This window comes from Nanorana parkeri, unplaced genomic scaffold, assembly GCF_000935625.1.
Source record: "Nanorana parkeri isolate BGI_ZX_2015 unplaced genomic scaffold, ASM93562v1 scaffold1507, whole genome shotgun sequence".
Taxonomy (NCBI): Eukaryota; Metazoa; Chordata; class Amphibia; order Anura; family Dicroglossidae; genus Nanorana; species Nanorana parkeri.
In genome coordinates, this window is record NW_017307775.1 from 222,544 (window position 1) to 241,846 (window position 19,303).

At 48.0% G+C, this 19,303-nt stretch overlaps 1 protein-coding gene across 1 annotated transcript in view; it reads left to right on the forward strand.

The window, feature by feature from the left end:
- The window catches only part of SLC39A11 (solute carrier family 39 member 11), a 204,503-nt gene that overhangs the window by 64,971 nt on the left and 120,229 nt on the right, over nucleotides 1–19,303 (forward strand). Inside the window, exon 5 of the mRNA XM_018570330.1 lies at nucleotides 9,113–9,218. Within this exon, the coding sequence (XP_018425832.1) occupies nucleotides 9,113–9,218 (106 nt within the window). The remainder of the gene's footprint in view (nucleotides 1–9,112; nucleotides 9,219–19,303) is intronic.

Below are 19,303 nucleotides of genomic sequence, written 5' to 3' on the forward strand. Positions count from 1 at the left end.
TGGGAGAGGACGAAGGAGGGGGGGGGGGGGGGGGGAGGGGGAGAGTAGGAAAAACAGACGTTATCCTCTTAAGTGACACTAAATTCTGAAATGAAACCTTAAAAATCTCTCCGAGTCCCGAACTCTGAGAAACAATGTATCTTATTTGTATATCAGATTACAGTCCATGTACCCATTGCACTCCTGACCGCACGTCCAACAAAGTATCCTGGGTGCTCAGTAGTCGACGGATGGCCACCGTCAAAGTAATGCAGAAAAGAAATAGACACCGACACTCCAATAATAAATCGATTACGTCTATTTATTGACGTACATAAAAAGCAAAATAACACACTTAGTGCGACGTTTCGGGGACACACAGGAACCCCTTCATCATCACTCGGCTGTAGATCAAAGTTTGTGACTGCGTTAGAATGTGTGACCGGAGACGTGGTCACACAATTTAACGTCATCACGCCCACTTTTTCGGCGGTGGAATATGTGACATTAAAATGAATTTTAGCTCACACAAACACAATATAATACCCCAATTTTTTTGTAAAAAATATTCGATATACAAGTCTGATGTGACATCTGTGAATGTTTTTCGCATTCTTTGAGTCCAAATAATCCTGAAGGGATACAATGTAGAAGCTCTGATGAAGGGGGATTTTTTTGGACCCCCAAAACACGTAGGATGAATTTTAACCTGTTGATGTTTTATGATTAAAAAGCTACTTTGGGCCCCTTTGACACTGTTCTGGCAACCCCCTGGTTTCTTTTGATTGGCCTTTCCCAAGGCCTCCCCTTTAGTTTAGGGGTTCTTCATGATCATCTGACCAGGAGATCCATTGTCTCTCAGGTATACGTTTCAGACAGAAGTTTGTCTGTCCAGACACAATTTACTCCGTCATGGACGACGTCTTATTCACTTCCACTTTTCTCAGAAACGCGCATTTTTATGGCAAGTCCAACAACCTAAAAAACATCCCCCCAAAAAATGAAACGGTCTTCCATGCAAGCGGCTCCCAATGTGGGTAGCTTGTTGAAGGCAGGGACCAGTTGGCGCTGTAGAAGTCAATAGATAAAGGTGGAGCTTTCCTTTTAAGTGGCCATTATTACTGCGGAGCTTTCCTTTAAGTGGCCTTTTATTATTTTTTTGTCTAATACTTGAGACCGTAAGCCGCGTCTACGAGTATTTCAGCGTTTGCTTTTCGAAGGCGCTTTTAAAGGATGGAAACAATTTCACAGCATTTAATAGCAGCGGAATTGTATCCTTTTCCAAAAAAAAACACTTTGGCTGAAAATGTTTATAAAGATGTAAAGATACAAAGAAACCGTTAATGGCAAAGTATGCGGCGCGTTACTTCTTCCACTTGTGTGGCGCGCCTCTCTATCAGATAAGGTTCGCCGCCCGGAGCCGGCCGTGACTCGCTGTTTGGACCAGTTGTATTCAACGCTGACAGTTCGGTCGCCTCGGTCTGCTCGTCGCACGCACGTCGGATGATTTCTAAATGTTAATGAGTTGCTGCATTTTTCTCATCGTCAGGAAGTCTAATATCTCTAGATAACTACACTGTGCTATAGTTCTCCTTCAGGTTACCCGCCCGCTCTATACTCCCCAAGACACTGTCTTATATTTTTTTTGTCTCAAAAAAACACACTGGGTCTTATTTTCGGGGGAGGTCTTATTTTTTTTTTTTCATGTACAACAATCCAAAATTAATGCAAATCCAAATTAAATAATCCAAAATGGCAAAGTTAAGAATGGGGTGATCAGGGCAATCGGGGGCGCCGTAACTTTCCAAGATCAATTTGGTAACCAATCGCTGGCCAGAATGAGCGAAGCGCGCTTTCACTATGGATTCCTCACAGGCGGAGCGCATTTGGTATCACTGCGCCTGTGACAGGAGGCGGGGCTATAGAGGAGGCGTCGGCTTATGCGGCTCTGATCCCTCCGCTGCCGCCTCGCTTCCTCCAGCGCCGGCTTCGTTGGCACCGCCGATTCTCTCCTGCTGCTCTTCAAGTTTCCCCCCTTATGCCGCCACCGGGCCCTGGGAATGGTCACAACTAGGTCTTATTTTCGGGGAAACGGGGTATACTCCCGTGTATACCCTTCTGAGGGCCACGGGGAGCTACACAGACACCTCTGCCAAATCTGCCCGGTCCCATTCGTTCCTATGGACGGGTCATCTAATACAACAATCCGAAGGAATACATTGAGTTTTCAGAGCCAAAGAGGTACCGGCTGGGAGCGGATGCAGTGACTCCCCTTGGGCTCCGCGGCATGAATCTCTCAGGATCGTGGACAGGTATAAGACTTTGGGGGATAGACGTATATTTAATTTCCGGCGTTTCTTACATAATTTAGCTTCAGCTGCTGAAGAGCCAAAGAGTCCTCGGGCCTGGTATATACACCGAGTGGCCGGATTATTATATACACCGAGTGGCCGGATTATTATGACCACCTGACGTTTGTAGGCAAATTAGCTATAATTTGGCGCTGAAGTTGCTAGAGGGCCGGACCATTATAAATAGGGAAGCGGGTTGGTTACCACGACAGTAGAAGTGATTGGGAAGATTCGGGGAAACAACGCGATGTAACAGCCTTGGAACGCGGGATGATTGTTGGCGCTCGGAGCCATGGAGCGAGTATCAGCAAAACAGCAGAATGCGTTACATGTTCAGGAGCGGCTCATTGTTAAAGTGTTTAAAGACCGGACTGTCAGCCGAAAATCTGGGTGTGAACGTGCGAATTGTGGCCGTCAGCGACTAGTCAATGTTAGGGCAGAACGGGGGAGGGGCAAGACTGGTACAAGACAACAGAAGGGTAACAGTGCCGTGTCAGATTCCTCGCATCACCTTTCATCATCTCGTGGAGTCACCAGGCGGCCCAATGAAGTACTGATGGGGGGGGAGGGTCATAATAATCTGGCCACTCAGTGTACAGGATTGGATGCTGAAGGGTACATGGTGCCACTGTGAATACATTGCAGCCCGCCTTCCAACACCCTACCAGGGAACGAGCCCTGCTGCTGTAGAACCACTTGTGTCTTCATGCCTGGTATACACAGGATTGGATGTTGAAGGGTACATGGCGCCGGTGTATCTTGCGTAATGTAGAATTAAGGAGTATATGGCCCCAGCTGCTGTAAAGCCGTGGCGTCTTCAGGCCTAGTTCACACAGGCACGGATGCCAAGTTGAACACGGCACCAGGAGACTTCAATCCAGCCCACCTTCCAACACACTCTGCCAGAGATGCACCCTGCTGCTGTAGAGCCATGATGTCCTCAGGCCTGGTATATACAGAATTGGATGCTGAAGAGTACATGGCGGCACTGTGACTACATTGCTGCCCGCCTTCCAATACACTACACCGGAAGGCAACCTGCTGCTGTTGAACCATGAAACAAATGTTATAAATTGAGTTGCAGTTCAGCGAGTAAAATAAGTGTTTGATCCCCTACCAACCAACAATAATTCTGGCTCCTCCCACAGACTGGCCATGTGGTACACAGATGAGTCCTGTCACTTTAAGAAGGCGCTCCTAACGACAACTCATTATGCATATAAAAGACACCTGTCCACAGAATCTCTCTCCTCACCACCATGGGCAAGACCAAAGAGCTGTCCGAGGACGTCGGGGACAAGATTGTAGACCTGCACGAGGCTGGAATGGGCTACAAAACTTATGGCAAGAAGCTCGGTGAGAAGGAAACAACTGTTGGAGCGATTATTGGCAACTGGAAGGAATACAAAATAACCATCAATGGCCCTCGGTCTGGAGCTCCATGCAAGATTTCGCCTCATGGGGTAATGATGATCATAAGAAAAGTGAGGGATCAGCCCAGAACTACACGGGGGGAGGAGCTTGTGAATGATCTCAAGGCAGTTGGGACCACAGTCGTCAAACAAACAAATTGGTAACACAATACGCCGCCATGGATTGAGATCCTGCGTCGTTCGCAAGATCCACCTCCTCAAAAAGGTCCATGTACAGGCCCGTCCCCCCTCCTCAGGAAGGCCCATGTACAGGCCCGTCTGAAGTCTGCCAATGAACATCTAAATGATCCAGAGAAGGATTGGGAGAAAGTGCTGCGGCCAGATGAGGACCAAAATTGAGCTCTTTGGCATTAACCCGATTCGTCGTGTTTGGAGGAAGAAAAATGCTGACCGTGACCCTAAAAACACCGTCCCTACAGTCCAGCCCGTAGGGGGAAACATTATGCTATGGGGCTGTTTCTCTGCTAAAGGTACAGGCCGACTTTGCTGCATTGAGGGGCCAATGAACGGGGCCATGTGTTGTAAAATCTTGGATGAGAACCTCCTTCCCTCAGCCAGAACACTAAAGATGGGTCGTGGCTGGTCTTTCAGCATGACAATGACCCAAAACATACCGCCAAGGCAACAAAGCAGCGGCTCCAGAAGAAGCAGCACATTAAGGTCATGGAGTGGCCTTATCAGTCTCCAGACCTTCATCATATAGAACATTTATGGGAGGAGCTGAAACTTCGAGTTGCCGAGCAACAGCCAAGAAACCTGAAGGATTTAGAGAAGATCTGTAAAGGGACCAAAATCCCTCCTGAGATGTGTGCAAACCTGGCAACCAACCCCATGAAACGTCTCCCCTCTGTGCTCCCCAACAATGGTTCCCCCAGGAAACGTCTCACCTCTGTGCTCCCCAACAAGGGTTCCCCCAGGAAACGTCTCACCTCTGTGCTCCCTAACAAGGGTTCCCCCAGGAAACCTCTTCCCCCTGTGCTCCCCAACAAGGGTTTCCCCAGGAAACGTCTCCCCTCTGTGCTCCCCAACAAGGGTTCCCCCAGGAAACGTCTCACCTCTGTGCTCCCCAACGAGGGTTCCCCCAGGAAACGTCTCACCTCTGTGCTCCCCAACGAGGGTTCCCCCAGGAAATGTCTCCCCTCTGTGCTCCCCAACAAGGGTTCCCCCAGGAAACGTCTCACCTCTGTGCTCCCCAGGAAACGTCTCACCTCTGCGCTCCCCAACAAGGGTTCCCCCAGGAAACGTCTCCCCTCTGTGCTCCCCAACAAGGGTTTCTCCACCGAGTAAGTCATGTTCTGCTTGGAGATCAAATACTTCTTTTACTCCCTGAACTGCAACTCGATTTATAACATTTGTATCATGTGACTTCTCTGGATTGTTGGTTGATATTCTGTCCTATCATTTAAAATACACCCATGATAACAATGATAGACCTTTAATTTCTTTGTAATCTGCAGGGGATCAGATTATTATGTTCCTCACTGTATATATATTCAGTAGGGATGCACCGATACCGATACTAGTATCGGTGCCGATACCGAGTATTTGGGTGAGTACTCGTACTCGCCCAAATGCTCCGATACCTAGCACGAGTACTTCCTGTATCAGAAAGCCGGGCAGCGCATCATTACACGCTGCCCGGTTTCCTGATTGGCCAGGAAACGGCTCCATGCTCTCTTGTCACTTGTGATGAGAGAGCATGGAGCCGACTTCCCGGCCAATCAGGAAGCTGGGTAGCGTGTAATGACGCAGCGCCCGGCATTCTGATTGGCCGGGAAGCCGGCGTCAGGCTCCCTCGTCATCTCATGAATCATAATATTAAGAAAGTGACCTTAAAGCATTAGTTTGTATTGCTTTAGAAAAAATGTGACCTGTCCCTTTAAGAAAAAGTATCGTAATTGGTATCTGCGAGTACTTGATCAAAAGTATCGGTACTCGGTCTTAAAAAAGTGGTATCGGTGCATCCCTGGTATTCAACTATTTGGAGTTCAGCTTTATCTTCATCTTTTTCTTTATTTAAAATACTTTGTAAAAGTTTATTTGGAGGTTTGCAATCATTCTACATCTGGAACCGTCTCCGTTCTGGTTTAGGCGGCAGACTGCGTCGTCCACCTGACAGAACCCGGGCTGCTAGGCTCTCCAGCCGCCAGCGAAGCCGTTTATCTTCAGCTGGCGACAATAGATACAAAGGAGAATATAGCAGCCTTGGCATTTCCAGCTGAAGATCGTCTACACAAAGCACACTTCAGAGCTCTGCCTATGACAATGGCTTTCACGGAAAGGTCACGTCTGCGGGTGCCACGCTTGTAACCAGCGGACTTTGTTTAGGTTTGGCTTTGTGTCATATTGAGTATCCCTGTAGGCAGCCCTTTTCATTCTTGTCTCCAGTGCGCTAGAGAGATCTATGGCTCGCAATCGGCCGCTTTCGGTGCCCACAGACGCAGGCGGCACACAGCACTTAGCGCACTGCTGCCAACCCTTTATGAAGGTGTTTGGTCAAGTGGACAACCACGTTGACTTTGGTAGTGGTGAGGGAGCGGGGGAACCAGGACTTGTTCCATCTTGGCATGTGAAAGCCAGGAGCAGAGAGATCAAAGAAGCAGAGATTCTTTTCTCGTTGGGAGTAATGGCCGCAGCTTGCGTGTACTTGCATCCGGGACTAACATTTTCTGATCCGGCAGTTGTACCTTTTTAACGATCTCCACCGCAGCCGTTGAGTGCTTATGGTTGTGCAGCATCCAGACCGTAGATAGGAGTTTTTTGTAGCCACCCTTGGGCATATTTTATATGAAATCCTGAAAATTTAAAACTCATTAGTTAGTGTGTTTCAGATGTTGCCAATATAAGTGCCTAATAGGCCTTTTATATTTGCTTCTCTTAATCCTCTGCCTACCAGGACTCATCAGGCCAATCAGTGCACTGTTAGGCTATACAGTGCTGTCCTCAGGTGGAGTTGAAAAGAGAAGATCCTGCTACGCTGGCACCAGTGGCGGAACAATTCCCATAGCGACCCAGACGGCCGCATTGGGGCACAGGGGGGGACCCTGCTAGGACATCCCCCTGATGCTGTGCGTGCCGCCTTGGTCGCTATGACATCTCAGGCTGGTGGCTGTCACTGGTGGCTGTGAGGAGGAACGCTGACAACCTGTTCCTCCTCACAGCCGGTGCTGAGTCAGTGACAGCCAGCAGCTGCGGAGGAGACTGGGCCCAGTGTCGGCAGCGAAGGAGGAGGCGGGGCCCGGCCATGGAGGAGGTGGGGCCCAGCAACGGAGGAGGAGGCAGAGAGCGACAGGTGGCGGAGGGCTGCCAGGTAAGAGGGTTTGACCAGCCTACCTGAGACCCTGCAGAGCCCACCATAGATGGTCTATGGTGGGCTCTGCAGGGTCACTCTCAGGTGGGCTGTGTGGGATCTCAGGTGGGCTCTGCAAGGGGTGTAACTAGAAATCACAGGGCCCCATACAAAATTTTGCTATGGGGCCCTGTGATTTCTAGTTACGCCCCTGACTGGGACCATTTCTTATGCATTATAGGCAATGCTCCTGGAGTCTGGGGCTGTTGGGGAAATAGCGGTTGTATAAAGAAATGGGGAATGCTAGCCTATAATATTTGCCATGAACCCATCCAGTGGGCCCTTAAAGGAGAACTATGAGCGGAGTGCTTTTCACCTCAATGAGACTGTCACAGGTCGGCTCAGTAGATCGGGAGGTGAGCGAACACATACCGGCGTTCGCTCACCTCTCGATCCTGTCACGGCTCTCTGCCGTGACAGGGGGAGGGGCTGGATTCCCCGCTCCGATCCGCCAGCGCTGACTGGCGGAACAGACGGGGGAGGGGGCGGGTACAGCTGGCTCTACCTCTAGATAGGCGGAGCCAGCTGTCACTCACGCAGCTGGGCGGATCCAGACAGTATTGTCGGGATCCGCTCCGGCTGCGGTGTCTCAGTATACCGCGAGCAGCAGCTCCCTATATACTGAGCCTAGGGTGACGGGAGGACGCTAGTTTGTGTCCTCCCGTTACCCTTAGGAGAACTATGGGGAAAACGCTAACCCCATAGTTCTCCTTTAAGGACTGAATTATTGTGAGCCGGGCCTTCTCTTCCAATATCAGTACCTGACCTTACAAATGGGCACAAATTCCCCAAATCTTGTGGCAGCCTTCCCAGAAAAGTGGGGAGGTGATAGCTACAAAGGAAAGGGCAACTCTGTTATAATGGCAATGATTTTGGAATGGGTCGTTCAACAAGCGTTCCCTTCAGCCTTATATCTGACCTCATTAAACCTTGCTATCCAGGGGAGGACACACCATACATAACAATTGTATACAATGTGTTGAAGTCTACAAGAGTTTCCATTGGCCGTTAAATAATACATTGTAACAAAAAAAAAGTAAATGTCATCATAAGGAGCAATAGCGGCCTCTTCCTCTGCAACGCCGGCACGGCTCCGGCACACCGCCGTGGATGAATAAATGAACTTCTAATCTGCTGTAGCCCGTTGCTGCCGTTGATGTATCATATATGACACTACGGAGTCATTACTGGGATGCTGTTCTAAGCGGCGCGCCGACCATAACCTGGAACATAACATTGTCGCCGTATTAAGTGCCATTCTGCGAGCGGACTCGGTGCAAATACATTATAGTGGAAGAGCCGGCTATCGGGTGATGGGATCTGAGATACGGCCTCCTCCAATTCACACTCATCCCGCCTTATCCCGAAACCTCCGCTCCCTCCTCCTCGCACCGCTCCGCGTTACCGTCCGCATACAAATAAAGCTTTACACTACGGAATACATTAGCGGGTGTACATGGGATTCAGAAAGGTAATTCTTCAGCGAAATCCAAGCCGTATATTTCCACACGTGTTACCGTGCTTGTCCGTTTGCAGGAATTTGTGCGTCAAAGCAAAGCTCTGCGTAGCAATTTGGAACAGTCCTGTGGGGTGGGGTGCTGTGTGGGGGATGCTGTGTGGGGGATGCTGTGTGGGGGAGATGTGTGGTGTGATGTGGGGGAAGCCGCATGGAGTTTGGAGGTCTGTAGCTATTGACTCTGCAGACAGTTGGCGACTTCTGCGCACTGTGCGCTTCAGCATGCGCTTACCACGCTCTGTCATGTGAAGTGGCCGGCCACTTCCTGGCTGAGTTGCTGTTGTTCCCAGTTGCTTCCACTTTGTTATAATACTAGTAACGTGACCGCAGAATATTTAGTAGCCAGGAGATGTCACAGAACACCTGAATCCAATGATTTGGAGGGGGAGGGGCCCAATACTTTTGTTAATATAGTGTATGTTGAATGTGTTTTATTTTCCTCTCCTCTCCATTGATGGCCATGCCGTTACTTCCTGTCTTCCAGGGTATGAGCGACGACCCGTTGTCCATGGCGGCGCACGACTCCAAGCCCCCGAAGGAGAAAGATGAGGGATCGGTGTACGGCGAGCGAGAGCTCAGTATCCGCATAGGTAGAGGCGTCTCCCACAAAGGCAAGCATCCTTTGTTGTCATATGCCACGCATGACCACCCCGATGGCTGGGCTGGGTCAGATGCCAGTCACCTGGTCCATCGCCTGTCGCTTCCAGCCGCCTTGCCCTTTAAATAATTGTTTTCTAAGTGGCTCTGGAAAGGCTGTGATGTCAGCGCCAATCTGTTCAGTGTTTGCACTTCTCGCTCAGATGAGGCTGACTCACCGAGCCGGCTGGGAGGACGGGGGACGTCCGGGGGGCTGGTGACTGATGGTGGAATAACGACAGGAATTTGTCATCGGCCATGTTGATGGGAATTAATATGAACTTTCTTTACTGCTTCGGGAATGTTTGCAGTTTCTCCACACTGTACTAGGGGTCACATTGGATCACAGCTCTTAATTTTAAAGGGGAATCCCATACAACCCCCCCCCCCCACTGTATAGACTCAAGTGTCTGTGGTGTTGGGTAGAGTAGGGAAGGTCTACCATCTGTATACCATTGGTTCCTTCACTTCCTGTTCAAATGACGCAAAATGAAGTTAGAGGAAATCTCCCAAATTGGGGGGGGGGTTTCTCCTTTTTGTTGGTTGTCATAGCACTTTGGATGTCTCATCAATGGGTGTCCTGGTGGCAGTGGTGAGCAGGACAAATAGAGCGGGTGAATGTCCTCAGTGGTGACTAAGACAGAACAAAAACCAGTCTGAGGGTCTCAGCCTTGCCCGCTCAATCCAAAACCAAAAGGTTTGGCCTTTAGATAGACTTTCATGAGGACTCCCTCAATGGCCACTGGGGTGCTTTTACTGGGAAGGCCTGCCGGTGGGTGGGCCTTGCTTAGCCTTAAATTAGATATCTGGTAGATGTGTGGTAGGCTGGTCCAAGTTCATGATATACATATCTAAAGAAATCGAGATCTCCTTTAAGGAGGCCAACCTGTAGTGAAGGCACGGTATACAGAGGCCTGGTTGTGGTCATCGGCTCCTGCCTCTCTGATCATGATGGATAATCTGGTCTTTAGAGTTTAGGGTTAGCAGATCCTAGTGATGATGGTCATCTAGCTTTGTACTTTATATCAAAGTGTTTATTGATTAAAGGAGAACTATGGGGTCAGGGCTTTTCCCCATAGTTCTCCTTTGGGTAACGGGAGGACACAAACTAGCGCCCTCCCGTCACCCTAAGCTCAGTATATAGGGAGCTACAGCTCGCGGTATACTGAGACGTCGCAGCCGGAGTGGATCCTGACATCGATGTCGAGATCGGCCCAGCTGCGTGAGTGACAGCTGGCTCTGCCTATCTAGAGGCAGAGCCAGCTGTACCCGCCCCCTCCCCCGTCCACCCCCCCCTCATAGTTCTCCTTTAACTTGCCTTTTGAATACAAAACTTTGACCGTAATTCCCCTTTAAAAGGTTCGGCTGCTGTACAGTGTGGAAATAACTCTTCTCTCCTTTTCCATTCTCTTGTTTTTCGGATCTATGTGGAAACTCTCCAATGAGCCGTGATTGGTCTGACCCTCTCCTGCGATGTGGAAACATCAATATGTACATTGTGAGCGGCTTATAAACTGAATTTCCGGTGTGTTGGATTGCACGGGGTCAGCTCAGTGTTACATAGTATTTGAGGTTGAATAAAGACATTAGTCCATCAAGTCACGCTGATGGTTTCTGCCGTGTTACCGCTGATGGTTTCTGCCGCTCTGGGCTTGTTCTCTCAAAGATCAATTCTTCTCGTGATTTATTTTCCTGAAGGCTCGGCAGCCGATCTCAACAAGATGTTTATTAACTGGGGTCCCAGGGAGATTCATCACCTAGATATAACCAATGGGGATACTAGGGAGGGCCCTGGGGGCCCCACTGGCAGATCGAGCGTCAGTAGATGGATACTAAAAGCAGGGAGGATGTGGCTTTACAGATCTATTATAAGTGACCTCCGTCCTTCCCTTCAGTCTTCTATCTGACCTCCGTCCTTCCCTTCAGTCTTATATGTGACCTCCGTCCTTCCCTTCAGTCTTCTATCTGACCTCCGTCCTTCCCTTCAGTCTTATATATGACCTCCGTCCTTCCCTTCAGTCTTATATCTGACCTCCGTCCTTCCATTCAGTCTTATATCTGACCTCCGTCCTTCCATTCAGTCTTATATGTGACCTCCGTCCTTCCATTCAGTCTTATATGTGACCTCCGTCCTCCCTTCAGTCTTATATGTGACCTCCGTCCTTCCCTTCAGTCTTCTATCTGACCTCCGTCCTTCCCTTCAGTCTTATATATGACCTCCGTCCTTCCCTCAGTCTTATATGTGACCTCCGTCCTTCCCTTCAGTCTTATATATGACCTCCGTCCTTCCCTTCAGTGTTATATGTGACCTCCGTCCTTCCCTTCAGTCTTATATATGACCTCCGTCCTTCCCTTCAGTCTTATATGTGACCTCCGTCCTTCCATTCAGTCTTCAACCTGACCTCCGTCCTTCCCTTCAGTCTTCTATCTGACCTCCGTCCTCCCCTTCAGTCTTCTATCTGACCTCCGTCCTCCCCTTCAGTCTTCTATCTGACCTCCGTCCTTCCCTTCAGTCTTGCACAGTGGTAGCGGCTCCTCTTCCTCTGATGTCACTGCACACTGGGAGCCTCTCACAATGTGCATTAGAAGCTGCAGCGAGTCAGAATCAGCCCACCTGAACTAGCTTAGTGATGACAACGTTTTATCTTTTTCCTATTTGGGTGACGTTGTCTCTTTAAAATGTCATCATTTGGAACATCTCAGTGTTATGTCCTCCCTGAGGGTGTATTGGTGGTATACAGCGAGCTGATTCGGGTTCCAGTACCTCCGAGCTACTTCCAGTACTGTGAGGGTGGGATGCCGGTGGAGCAGCTGGACCTCTTGTTTCATCCCTTGGCGACGGAACCCTGCAGCGTGCTCCAACCTCCTGTCCATGAAAGCTAATGAGGAAGTCTGAATCCATTCCAGGGATCCGCTCCTGGTTTATGGTGTTGGAGTAAGAATTATATTGAAGTCTCCCTTTTGGTGAGCCTCTTTTCTCCGCTCTCTGCCATTGTTATTTGTCGGTTATCTAACTCCATTCAGCACCCGGAGCTGATGGCAATTGCTGTTACTTGTAGGTGTGGCGGAACATGTGACGTACCCATTGTGACAATGCTGGGACAATCAATGCGGTCACACATGAAGTCCAAAGTCATAGCTTACACAAGGCGTTCTTTTCATGCCCGGCAGCTTATTGGAATGGCAGAGAAGTGTGCGGGCAAAGCTGATGTTCACAGAGTTGAATGGGAGCTTGTTTTGAATTGTTCAGAATATGTAAATAACTTAGGGCGCATAGTCTGGGCACGGGTTCACTTTAAAAGTTCATTGCTTATTTTTTTTTTATTACCGATTCATAATCTTTTTTATTTTTATTTTACAAATTAACATTCCTTCACCACTATGGTGGTATAGAGCGCAGAAAACAAAGCTTGCAGTGCAGCTCCGATTGAAATCTCAGCCATCTCGGCCACTGCTGCCATGGCTGCATGAAAGGAGAACTATGGGGTCAGTGTTTTTCCCCATAGTTCTCCTCAGGGTCACGGGAGGACATACACTAGCGTCCTCCCGTGACCCAAAGCTCAGTATACAGTCCATGTACCCATTGCACTCCTGACCGCACGTCCAACAAAGTATCCTGGGTGCTCAGTAGTCGACGGATGGCCACCGTCAAAGTAATGCAGAAAAGAAATAGACACCGACACTCCAATAGTAAATCGATTACGTCTATTTATTGACGTACATCAAAAGCAAAAAAACTAGCACTAAGTGTGTTATTTTGCTTTTGATGTACGTCAATAAATAGACGTAATCGATTTACTATTGGAGTGCCGGTGTCTATTTCTTTTCTCCAAAGCTCAGTATATCGCGAGTTACAGCTCACTATATACTGAGACCGTCACAGCAGGGACGGATCCCGACATGACTGTCGAGATCCACCCAGCTGAGTGAGTGACAGCTGGCTCTGCCTATCTAGAGGCAGAGCCAGCTGTGCCCGCCCTCCACTCAGCGCTGGCGGATCGGACAGGGAAGGGGGGGGAATTCCTTGCAGGGAGCCATGACTGACAATCACGGCTCTCTGCAGGGACAGGATCGAGAAGTAAACGAGCGACAGTATGTGTTCCCTCACTTCCCGATCTATTAAGCCGACATGTGACAGTTTCATTGTCGCACGTCGGCTCAAACTATGAGGATGCGTGAAAATCACTCACCTCATAGTTCTCCTTTAAGTTCTCCTTTAAGTAAACAGCTAAGAATGATACAATGCTTCACATGTCAATGGAGCCTAGAGCCCCACCTGCTGGCAGGATAAAAGACTGCGTCATTTGTATGCAATATCTCACAGTTACATGATAAAAGAGGAAATATATATATATTTTTAGTCCTGAACATAATAAAGAAAACTATGTACAAAAGCCTCTGAACATTACCTTTTAAGAACGGCTTTTATAAAGTAACAATAACTCAATAAATGCCACGCAGAGTCTCTCTGCTCTTTGCAGAGTCTATTCTTGCTACTGAGTCTCCTATTTGTACTGCTTTCCCCTCCATTATGGACATAGGAGAGATGTTTAATGCCCTGGCAGAAAACAAAGTAATGGCGAGAGTGGGAGGTAATCGCGCCGCTGAGTATTTTGTCAATAATATCAACTTTGGTCCATCCGACACTTCACGGGGAAGAGCTGAGTCATTGTTTGGCGCTGAGAGTCTGTCCATCGTACTGAGCACATAAAAGCCTCACTACAGAGATGAACTTTACTGGGGGGGGGGAGGTTCCTCCTTTTTGCAGCAGTAACAAGTTTTCTGCCAGAGTTCATTAAACTTTTCAGTCTCTGTGGCCAGAAGAGCTTACACTCTAAAATCCCAAGAATCGGCATACATGTAGTCACCGTTACATAGGTAGGAAGCAACCAAGATTCCAGAATGTTTTGTGGGCTGGGGGGTAGAAGGACACATACATGCATACATACTCCATGCACTTTGCCTCCGTGGTGGCAGTCAACTCCAGGTCTCCAGCATCATAAACCAGAAGCGTTATTCACTAGTACTAGGTCATGGGTTTCATTATGAAGCTCAACAGGTGGTGGGGGGCATTGATAGTGATGCCGATGTGCCCCGCGCGTGCATGAGGTGAAGAAGGGGACTGCCATGTGGTGTCCTCTTTATAACAAATCTGAACTACAAGTAGATATGAAAGACAAAAAAAATAAAAAATCATACAGCCATGTGTTTATTAATAGAGGGCTGGACACATCCCAGGTGCCGGGTCGCCAGTGCTCCTTAAAAATTACAGCCGGTGTCCAAATTTGAGGTTTTTCTCTAGCAGCACTGTAGCTGGGAGACGGAGGGACTGCACTGGGAGCCATACATGTCCTCTGCATGCATATGCGCTTACAAGCGGCATGCTGGTAGGAGCAGAGATCAGAGAAAGCAGCAGGTTGAACTCCTTTTTTAAGCCTAAAAGTTGAAATCAGATGGGGGGAAAAGCATTCTAAGCATTCTGTGTTGACTTCTCTTCCTTTTCCAGTAGATGCAAAAAAAAACACCTCAAAACAAAAACAGATTTTACCTGTTAGGAAATGTTCCCTCGATACCTCCGTAATGAGCTAACTGTGGCAGCGGGAGAAGGTGTTCGATAAGGATGTGCTGAATCACTTGGTGTCTGGAGGTTTCACTCCTGTATTAGAAAACTGCTCAATATCAGGCACGTCGGCCCTGCTGGGCACTTCCATAGGAGGGCCGTTTATTATATCTGATTGTTCTGCTCTTTAGGGAGAACATTGAACCAGTTGCATCAGTTTAGTGCTGCGATGTTCTATTGTAGTCTTATGGATGTGCCCACTTGGGGCCAGTATGAACCCAGGATAGTCAATCTATCTATTTTTTTTTTTTTTGTTACCTGTATTTTTAGATACTGGAAGGAAAGTGGAGGACCCTACAGAGCACTAAGTGGACAGTATATCCAATAATGTATTATATCCAAGCATGCAACAGATTATTAATCAACATCCAGTATATGAGCAAACGTTTCTGAACACCTGACCATACTTGACCTGATCTGCTACTCATCATAATCTTGTGGAATCTTGTGTTATAGCTGCAAAGAAGGTGGTGGTGGGTGGGGGTTTAAGGTTGGCAACAGCCTAACAATGGCCATGGTTTTGGAATGAAATGTCTAACACCCATATGACCTTGTTAGACATTTTATTCCAAAACCATGGCCATTGTTAGGATGTTGCCAACCTTAAACCCACCACCACCTTCTTTGCAGCTATAACAGCCGCCACTCTTCTTGGAAGGCTTTCCACAAGATTATGATGAGTAGCAGATCAGGTCAAGTACTGATGATAGATGAAAAGACTTAACTCTGAGTTGTGAGGTCAGGTACTGATGTTGGATGAGAAGACCTGGCTCACAACTGGCGTTCCAACTCATGCCAAAGGTGTTCAGTAGGGTTGAGGTCAGGGCTCTGTGCAGGACACTCAAGTTCCTCCACACCAAACTGGTCACACCATGTCTTTATGGAGCTGGCTTTGTACGCAGGGGACAGTCATGCTGGAATAAGAGAGGGCCTTCACCAAAGTGGTCACACCATGTCTTTATGGAGCTGGCTTTGTACACTAACTCAATAATTCCAATGGATCACCTATATTCCATAAGGTGTTCCGATGTTCCATAGAGTTGAGGTCAGGGCTCTGGTGTGGAGGTACTTGACTGGCCTTCACAAACTGGTCACACCATGTCACAAACGGGTGACACCATGTCTTTCTGGAGCTGGCTTTGTACACAGGGGACAGTCATGGTGGAACAGAAAAGGTTCTTCACCAAACTGTGACCACAAGGCGGGAAGAGCACAATTTGTACCCATTTGTGAGGTCAGGTAGTGATGTTGGATGAGGACACGGCTCACAATTGGCATTCCAATTCATCCCAAAGGTGTTCAGTAGGGTTGAGGTCAGGGCTCTGTGCAGGACACTTGAGTTCCTCCACCAAGCTGGTCACACCATGTCTTTATGGAGCTGGGTTTGTACACAGGGGACAGTCATGTCGGAACAGGAAAGATTCTTTACCAAACTGGTACCACAAGGTTGAAAAGCACAGTTGTCTACAGTGTATTTGTATGTTGTAGCATTATCGGAAAGTTCACTGGAAACACCAGAATGCAGTTTGGTGGTGGGTGGTGTTGGGGGGGTGTCCACATCCTTATGGACATAAAATGTTACTTGCTTGTCCAAATTAAGCGATTTCTAGTCTGATCAAATACCTTCCAAAGAGTGGGTAGGGTCTTAGATGAGGTAGGAAGAACTTGTGATTTTGGGTGGTCTTAATGGGTCGGTCCACTCATGTTTTAGTACCCGTGAGCTACTTCAGCCTGTGGCTTCCTGTATCTTGAATTGCTCTTTGCCATAATTCCCGACTCTGTTCCTGTCCACCTGAAAGATTTGGGTGTCCCCGCCCCCCTTTGTGTCTTCCCCCTGTCACATTCTTCACAATATAGAATGAACAAAAAGAATCCCAAGTGAAGTGAGAAGTCCCAAAGTGCATGCTTGTTCCAAGTCCGTGCTGTATGAAGTCACTGGATGAGCATGACCGCCAGGGAACTGGAAACTTAGGGTGCCCATACACTGCACGATTCTCGTACGAGAATCGCGCAGTGTGAATGAAGACGTGCGACCGTTTCTACTGTACGGTCGCACGTCTTTTGTCTAAGGCGCATGTTCAGCGTTTGTCTCCCGAGCATGCCACAAACCAGCTGAAAATCGTAAGATTTTTGGTTGGTTTGTGGCATGCTCGGGAGACAAATGCCGAACCCCCTGTTCAGCATTGCGGTCATCGAAAGCCCGCCCCTCAGGGGGGATGGCTTGCGATGATCACAAGTACGATCTGCCTGTCCAAGTTGGGCAGTTCGTACGTTTTTTTAATTACTTTACAACCATCACAAGACTAAGGTCTTGCGATGGTTGTAAAGTGTATGGCCACCTTTACACTGACGGCTCTCATATTTCTTTACTCTGAAAGCTTATACACTGAGTGGCCGGATTATTATATACACTGAGTGGCCGGATTATTATATACACTGAGTGGCCGGATTATTATATACACTGAGTGGCCGGATTATTATATACACTGAGTGGCCGGATTATTATATACACTGAGTGGCCGGATTATTATATACACTGAGTGGCCGGATTATTATATACACTGAGTGGCCGGATTATTATATACACTGAGTGGCCGGATTATTATATACACTGAGTGGCCGGATTATTATATACACTGAGTGGCCGGATTATTATATACACTGAGTGGCCGGATTATTATATACACTGAGTGGCCGGATTATTATATACACTGAGTGGCCGGATTATTATATACACTGAGTGGCCGGATTATTATATACACTGAGTGGCCGGATTATTATATACACCGAGTGGCCGGATTATTATGACCACCTGACGTTTGTAGGCAAATTAGCTATAATTTGGCGCTGAAGTTGCTAGAGGGCCAGACCATTATAAATAGGGAAGCGGGTTGGTTACCACGACAGTAGAAGCGATTTCTGAAGATTCGGGGAAACAACACGATGTAACAGCCTTGGAACGCGGGATGATTGTTGGCGCTCGGAGCCATGGAGCGAGTATCAGCAAAACAGCAGAATGCGTTACATGTTCAAGAGCGGCTCATTGTTAAAGTGTTTAAAGACCGGACTGTCAGCCGAAAATCTGGGTCTGAGCGTGCGAATTGTGGCCGTCAGCGACTAGTCAATGTTAGGGCAGAACGGGGGAGGGGCAAGACTGGTACAAGACAACAGAAGGGTGACAGTGCCGTGTCAGATTCCTCGCATCACCTTTCATCATCTCGTGGAGTCACCAGGCGGCCCAACCAAGTACTGATGGGGGGGGGGGTCATAATAATCTGCCCACTCAGTGTATATAATAATAAGTACTTTTTGTACTGACTAGAAAAAGTCCGGCTGGAAAAATCATGAAACATATATTGATTTGTATGCAGGGAGGAACCTTGAGGAGGCCGCCATCCTCCCAGCACAACATACGGCGCGGTGTCGGAGCAGATTAATCTTTAGACATTGCAGGGTGATGGATCTCCTTTGGGGCTGTGTGTTTTGTATTTTACAAGGGGGGGGTGCACGGGGTGTGATCAGAACCCTCGTACAAACTGCGGCGGAGGAAGGAGGTCTCCGAGGACGGTTTGATGCCGGAACTCTGACAACTCTGAGCGGGGGAAATTTGTTTGTATCTACGGCTTAAAGCCGAGCTTGTGCTTCACCAGTTCAGGGCAAAGTAGAGAATTATTTTTTTTTTTAAATCTTCACAACTTTATTGTACTTCGTAATCAAACCTAAATCTGACAAACATGAAACAAACCCTCCTCCTAAAAACATTTACAATATCCCCGGCATGCCTGTCAAGCTACTATGTACCATCCAATAATTACTAATATTTTCAGGATAGAAAGTAGAGAATTTACATTATAACTCTTCGCCGATGATACTTCCTTCACGATTCACCTCCAAGCCCCGCCCCTCGGCGTCTTGTAAGAAAAATTGGTAATTTCCGCAATGGGAAAGCATGTTTCCTACCACGATGCATGATGAGTTGGGGGGACCAGTCAGTGGGCCCCCGGGGTCCTTAGCGCTGCATGACTTTGTATTTACCATCTATACGATTTGGCCACAAAGTCTATGTAGATTTTTTGAATAATATTCTTCCATTTGCAAGAAGAGTCCCCCGAGGAGCGCAGAGTGAGATCATAGAGATTGATCAATCGCTCTGAAACCAAAAGTGTTGTAGGAAATAAATGGAAAGAAAGCTGCAAAGTTATTGGCGGTCTAGAAGAGGGAAAAGCTGCCAATGTCGCCCAGGAATCCATCAACGTGGTTCAATCAAAGTAGGCTGTGATCTATCTCTGTCTGTCTGTCTGTCTCATCTCTCTCATGTCACTCTCTCATCTCACTCTCTCACCTCTCTCATCTCTCTCTCTCATCTCTCTCTCATCTCTCTCTCTCTCTCTCATCTCTCTCATCTCTCTCTCTCATCTC